The sequence below is a fragment of the Limulus polyphemus genome, unplaced genomic scaffold (genome assembly GCF_000517525.1).
Source record: "Limulus polyphemus unplaced genomic scaffold, Limulus_polyphemus-2.1.2 Scaffold1433, whole genome shotgun sequence".
NCBI lineage: Eukaryota > Metazoa > Arthropoda > Merostomata > Xiphosura > Limulidae > Limulus > Limulus polyphemus.
Window position 1 is genome coordinate 113,476 of NW_013667043.1, and position 7,968 is coordinate 121,443.

At 28.9% G+C, this 7,968-nt stretch overlaps 1 protein-coding gene across 1 annotated transcript in view; it reads left to right on the top strand.

Moving 5' to 3' along the window:
* LOC106463539 (thyroid receptor-interacting protein 11-like) overlaps positions 1-7,968 on the top strand; it is a 101,105-nt gene that overhangs the window by 51,825 nt on the left and 41,312 nt on the right. Inside the window, exon 6 of the mRNA XM_013923584.2 lies at positions 1,657-1,820. Coding sequence (XP_013779038.1) covers positions 1,657-1,820 — 164 coding nt within the window. The remainder of the gene's footprint in view (positions 1-1,656; positions 1,821-7,968) is intronic.

A 7,968-nucleotide genomic window follows, 5' to 3' on the forward strand; every position in this document is an offset into this window, starting at 1 on the left:
TCAATTCGACCGACCTCATAATCACCAAAAAGAAATAGAAAGAAATCTAAATCACCCTTTTTTCTTTCTAAAATGACTTCAAATTGTAACACGAAGCTACATTTTTTTATCCTAAATAGCTCTAAGTTTGTAACAGTATACATTTATTTATAATTAAACTTTATTGTTTTATTGCCCTTTGAACCGTGTCTAACTACTATCTGTGCCATTATAAGTTGTAAATCACTTGGGGAACATGCACCTCACATTACACTATCGAATTACATTACCCACGAGCTGCTCGTGTGTGTGCCTCATGAAACATTTTTATTAAAATATTATTATTATTTATTTTACCCAATCTAATCTTAACTAACCTAAAAGTATCCCTATTTTTACATTTTAGTTACTTTCATAATTATACATAAAGAATACACATGAAAAACAAGAAATAGAATACTTAACCAATCTTCTTTTTTCTTGCTATCGATTGTCATAGAGAGTTAACCCTAATTCTTTATACCAATGATAGTAATGCAGTTAATAATTTTTATTTACTTAAATAATGCACCAAAGAACACAGACTAATAATATGCAAAAAATAGATAATTTCCCCTCATTTTAAAATTTTTTCTGGCTTTCTAACTATGCGATAAGAGCCATTACAAATTCATCCAAACTAGTTAATGTTCCCATGAGAACGAAGCTTGTTCTCTGAGTGAAATTGATGCTTATCTGTTTAGAACACAACACTATATAATATTTCATTTGATAGATGAAAAACCTTGACTTTCTATTGGTTATAGGTAATATATAATTATACATAAGAAAGAACTATTAACAAATCCTGAAGGAGGTGGGTGTGGCAGGAGGGGACTGATTTTCTATTTGATAGCTCTATAACCAAACAAAATTGAAGGCTATAGAAATTATGGTTTTTCTGATCAGTGATGATTTTATAATGAGTAATTAGATACCTAGAGAAAATGTGTCATGTGTGTCACACTAGGGGAAATTCAGGATTTTTTTAAAATATTGACTTATAGAATTAACAACTTAAAACTTATTAGAATATGGATTATTAGCTAAGATTTTATGCTATACTAATTAGTATAACATAAAAAATAGTTTGATAAAATTTTAAATGTAAGACACTAAAACTTTGTGTCATGCACTGTTAATGATACCTGTAGTGATAGGATTAAAAAAGCTGGACAAAAAGATATTTTGATAATTTTAAATATATCCGAAGGAGTTAATGTTTTTATTTTCTGGGAGCTTTTATAAGGTGGACCTATCTTTTTTAGTTTGCCCCTGAAGAAGAAAGGTCCACCTTTCAAAAGAGCTCTGGTTATAGGGTATCATATTTTTTGTGTAAATTGATTTCTTGAACCTACATGCTTTTCTAACATCATGAATGTTTTCATTTTCTGTTATAGTGAAATCATTCTATTTCACTAACAGTAATACCATTGAAAGTACACACACAAAATTATGATTAGACTTAAATATTTATCACTGACTATTAACACTTAAGTATTAACTCATAAACACAAGAAAATTAATGATGTTTACCTTTCTCCCTCTGATAAGATTTGACCTGATGATTTTATATGACATTAAAAATATTGAAAGTTGATAGTGTTGAATTATTCATATCTCATTTTGGGATTTTAGCGAAAATGTAAACTTACAAGTAGAAAATTTGGAAGAACAGCTAGAATTAATGACAAAACAACGTGACAAAGCTTTGGAGCAAGTGTCACAGTTGGAGGATCAAGTGCAGCACTATGCAGCATCTTTGGGCAATTTACAACTTGTGTTGGAACATTTCCAGAAAGGTCAGTTTTACCATAAAGGTTTTTGTTTTTTTTACTTGTGGAAAACACTGTTTTGTTTTGGTGAATCTGTGTTTGTTAAATTATGATTTTCTACTTAACTGTATGGGTATTTTATATTAACTTATTGTCAATGAATATTAGTTGCCTTATTTAATTTCATTACAATAGTAAATTGTGTGAAAACTACAATTTCTGAAGTTCTTTTTTGACCACAAAAAATAAAAATCAATCATACCTCAACATATTATTTATTAAGCTTTCATACATGTATATAAACATTTTACGTGGAAAATTATTTGTTAATTATAAAATAATAGTTATTCAGTTTTTATTCACATTTGATATTTCCTGATTGTAGTTGAATATATATAGTGTATATAATCTAAATTCTAAAAATGATGAAAACAGGCAGTGTTGATTTATTGTATTCTCAGATGCACTGATAACCTTACAGACAAGGATAGTAACTGTAGACAGGAGGAATGTCAGGAAGTATATTTAGTATATTAAAACTAAAATTTAGACTTAACTGGGTTGAAGAAAAGAGACTGAATACAATGTGAAACAGAATAAAAATTAATCATTATTCAAAGCAAAACAACAAGTCAACTAGACAAATGCATAAAATGTAAGGCAGCACTTCTAGATGATAAAAAGAGATGTTTGAATTCTCAGTCTATTCCAAAGTGTTACTGTTCAAGACTGAGACAGTATGACATCACATACACAAAAATAATATCATTCATCTCAGAATGCAGGTGCTACCCATGTCACTAGTCATCCAATTAGAGGACACAAACTCTAGATATTTTTAAGTTTAAACATGGTAATGTTGTTTAAGAAAGCAGATACAAGATTAACTTTCTCGCTATGGGCTTGGTAATGTTATTTGAAAAAGCAAATACAAAATTAACTCTCTTGCTATGGACTTGGTAATGTTATTTGAAAAAGCAGATACAAGATTAACTCTCTTCCTATAGCCTCGGTTGAATCGTCCAAGTTTATGACCCCAAATTGACCTTTGTAGTTTCTGTACTGTAAATTCTAATATGTTTTGTGTTTCTTCACGAAATTTCGCAAGCTTTCAGTAATTGTTAAGTCATTTGTAGACAAAAAATCTGAATTTTGAATGAAATATTTTCACTAAACATTTCACCATGAATATATGGAGTCAAAGTGTTGACTGCTCCAAGTGCAAAATGATTTTCACATTAAGATTAAAGATACTTTTCTTCATCTGAAAAATTTCAAATTTCATTTGCATAATCTATAAAACTTCTTAAATAAATTTTAAGTGTTTTTTTCAGTAAAATTGTATATTTTATCTGTTATTTTCTCTATCTTAACCTTGTACAAGGTTGGTCACTTGGAATGATCTTGTAACCACCAAAAAAATTTCTAAATAAATTTAAATTACCCCTTTTTTTACTGGAATGAATTCAACATGAAACTAAATTTGTTTATCTTAAATAGGTTTAAGCTTGTAGCAGTATACATCTGTTTATACTTAAATTTTATTATTTTATTGCCCTTTGAACCATGATTAATTGATATTCCCAGCATAAAATTTGTAAATCACTTGGAGAATATGCAGCTCATGTTACTCTATCGAATTACACAATGCATGAGCTGAGCTACTCGCAAATTACTTGCAAGCATACCTCATTAAATTTTTTTTATCATTATTAATTTGTGTTTAACCTAAAAGTTTTGTGTTTTTTTTTCACCAAAGAACACAGAATAATCACATGCACAAAGCAAACAGTGTCCCATAACTATCACAGTTTTTCTGGCTTTCTAGCTATGCAACAAAAGCCTTTAAAAATTCAATTAAACTCATCAGTGTGTTTCCCTTAGGAATAAAGATTGAACTGGAAGTGAAGTAGACATTGTTCTGTACAGAAAACAACATAATATAATATCATTTGATAGGTTAAAAGCTTGGCTTTCTATTGGTTATAAATAATATAGTATTAAATGTAAGGGAGAGAGAGAGATATTGACTAATTCTGAAAGAAAGGGTGTGACAGGTGAGCATGACAAGTGGGGCCTGGTTTTCTATTTGATGACTCGTTAACTAAATACGATTGAAGCTATAAAAAATTATGCTTTGCCTGTGTGATGATAATGTTATAATAAATAATTTACATTAAACTTTGTACTAAAGAGAAAATGTCACAATTCTAATACTATGGGAAATTTAAATATTGCCATATAAAATTATGAACTTGAAACTTGCATACTAATAAAATTTGGATTATTAACTGTGTTTTATGGCAATCTTATTTGTATACCATGATAAGAAAGTAGTGTAATTAAATTTTCTATGGAACTCACTACAACCTTGTGACATGCTCAGAAAAAATGGCCATTGTGAAAGAGTTAAAAGTAGGTCTTCAACATCATCCATGAGAAATCACAAAAATATGTAGCTTTTACACTTTTTTAACTAGCACATGAAATAAGGTCACTTGTGTACAAAGCATATTTCCTGTAAGTAAAAGTTTACATGCACTTTGAAAGTACACATCTGAAAACTGTAATACAAACTAAACACTTACCTTTCTAAATAACTAGAGGAGTAAAACATGGTAGCTTCTCAAATATTGAACCTTCCCCTCTCCTTGTATTAGGTTCTCCTCAAGCTAACAGTGATTTAAAAGTATAAAATCAATTAAGTATGTGAAAAACTGCAAACCAACACAAGAAAGAAAAGCATGACCCTCAAGAAAATCAAAGTTACAAAACCAGATACAATGTATGAAATGCAAAAATAAATATCCTTTAACTCTATCATCATGGGCTCAGTCCCTGGGACCGATCTCGTAACCATTTTATGCTTGTTATAATTTTCATGCTATAACTTTTAAATTAGTAAGTGTAGGTTAACGAAATTTGGCAGATTATCAGTAAACATTACAATGCTTTCAGACACAAAATATCAATTTTTTTATTAAGTCTTAAGGTTTGTAAAGCAATGTTTTTTCATACCTTTTTTTTTCCTTTTGCATGTTGCCTATCCAACATGCAAAGTAATTTTCATTTTAAGATTAAAAATACTTTTATTCATCAGAAAATTTTCAAATTTCACATATGAAATCTTTATAATGTTGAGATAGTTATCAAATGTTTCTGTTATTTTCACCAATGAATCTCTGTATGGGTTTGGTAGATTTGCCCGATCTTATAACCACCATAAAAATTGGGAAATAAATATAAGTTATGCCTCTTTCATTCTATAATGACAACAAACTATAACATGAAAACATAAATGTTTAGACTAAATACCTTAAATCTCATAACATTATACATTTATATATATTTATTAATTTCATAATATCGACCTTTCATCTGTGCCTGGCTAACAATATAGAAGTTACAATGATGCAGCACACTTGCTCTCATGGTACCATATCCAATAATATAAAACTGACCTTTAGTCTTTATAAAGTGACCTGTCTTGGCTGTGTTTTAGTATACTAGTATTTTGTAAAACAGTCACATTTCCATTATTATATATTATATATGTATATATTATTGCTATTTTGAAATAAGTTCTTAAACTTATTTTTCTTAAAACATAGAGCAATAAATAAAGAAGTAAAGCAAACAATTATCTCTTCTTGTTACGACCTTTGTACTCGGTTGCTGCTTTACATAGGTTGCTAAGCCTTTTAAAATTTTGCACGTGGAGGATATGAAACAAATAATTTTTTTTTAGGTTTTATATATATATACAGTTGAATAACCACAAAATCATAAATTACTACATCAGTACCATAGAATTCAACTATAATTTGTCTGACTAACATTACAGAAGTTGCATTGACATGGCGCACATGCTCTCCTGTTACCATATTCAACAGTATAAAACTGGCCTTTACCAAGTAACCTGTTTTGATTTTGTTCTAGTGGGCCACTATTTTGTAAAATACAGTCATATTTCAGTTATAATACATTACATATTTACACAAGTTTTTAAATTTTATTTCTTTTTCTTAAAGCATAGAACAGTAAATGAAGTATAGAAAACAATGATCTCTTCTACTTATGAACTTTGTACTCGTTTGCTGTTTGCCGTAATTTGCTAAGCCTTGTCAAGTAGAATATAAAACAAAGTACTTTTTTTTAGATTTTATATATGCATTCTGAAATAACAAAAAAAAACATAAATTATTCTATCAATACCATAGAATTCCACTATCAAACTTAGTAGCTAAGCTGTATTTCGGTCTAACAAAAATATGAAATTTTAAGCAGACTAAAGACACAACCTACCTCCTTGAAATCGTGGTTCAAAAGAAAGAGATGGGGTCCTAACATGTGAAAATGGCTGAGAAAGCCAATAGGGGGTCATTCTGAGGTTTTGAAAGGTTATTTACATGTCATATATTGAAGTAAGTGTGTATAAGGGACCATTTCTAAAAATAGAAAGAGGTTAGCATAGACACTGTGTTAGATACACTACATAAGTGACATATCAGCAAACAGAAAAGATAGGAGGTTCTTATTTTAGGTTTGAGTTTCTAATTCATATGAAACTATAAACTTAGTATTTTGACATCACAAACATCTGTGCTGCATTCAGTATACCATGTGACACACAAAAATTGATATTTAACTGTTTTTCTTATATGTATTTTTAAATTAAGAAATTAAATAATGTATAATACTAAAATTTGAATTATATTCTACAGTTTGATACGAAAGTTATAGACATAAATTCATGAAAGTAGTTCAATAGAATTTTGAATATGAGTTGACAAACACCTTTGTCCCATAATCCATCAAGGAAATAAACTTTTCTATGTAAGCCATAAAGTCCTTCAAAATATAGTGTCTAACATAAAAATATACAATAAAAATATAATCGTTTTTAACCATGAATCAGAGATATAATAATGCAGTTATATACAATATTAACTAATGGTAATGGTAATTTTAAAGTTATCACGTAAATGAAAAATACAAAATCTTTAATACTAAACAATTAAATTTTTTAATAAGAACATGAGTGAAAGTAAAGAAAAGAGTGTAGTATAATAATGTGTATACCATATTACATCTGCTATATTCTAGGTTGATCAGGCCTTTTGCTGAATACCAGTATTTTGCAGGGTAGCTTAGATACAACAGATACAAAAGTAGTTAAAACACTGTTTATGTTAGTAAACTGTGTAACAGCATCTTTTATAATGTGAACTGGATTAAGTTGGTGAAATGTCTTTGTTTTCATCAATTTCATTCAACTTAAAGGACTGGCAGAGTACAAAAAAAGAAAGAATGAGTATTTAAAACTGCAAATATGATTAACTTAAAATACATACATCATGAAGTGAATCTACATGTAAACAAACAAATACATGTACAGTAATTCATGTTTGATGGACATCAACATACTGATGCTCAAAAGTGCCCATAACATTAGTTTTGCAAGAGCTTGGAAGCCTAGTCTGTCATGACATCCATTAGTTTGGGTGCCATACTGACCCTTTTATTTTTACCACAGTTTTTCTTGACCCAAATCAGATAACGTCATGTGACTCTGGATGATATGACTCCAATACTTCAATTTTGATTGGCCTAGGCTAACGATGTTACATGTGCAGTAATAAAACAATTTTGAACCATATTGTTATATATATATAGCCATCATTTATTTGTAGCTGAGAAAATAAGTCAATGTTTTAAAGTTTAAATTACAAAATTAGGTATTAATTATTAGCAAATTCAAACTAAGAAAAAGTTTAGCAAATATGATCATGACCTAAATTGCATTTGATGAACTACTTTCTACATGACACGGAGATCATCATAGTTCAGTGGAATGCTATGAACATGTTTCAGTTTAGCCAGTGAAACTTTGTTTTTGTGATAGAAAAACAGTACAAATTAACTTTCATTGTCCAGTTGAATACAAACATATTTAGTAAAATGCTCTAAGCAACATGTATATAGATGTATAGAGCAATGTAGATAGTTTTCTCTATATATTAGGTCATCAAGAAATTAATGTTGCTTTTTTTAGATGAAAAAAACTCTAAAGCTTTTATATATCAAAACAAAACATTGATTAAATGAAATAATCTCCATTCTTATTGATGATGCTTTTACATCTTACAATCAGGTTGTTAATGCCCTGATTAAA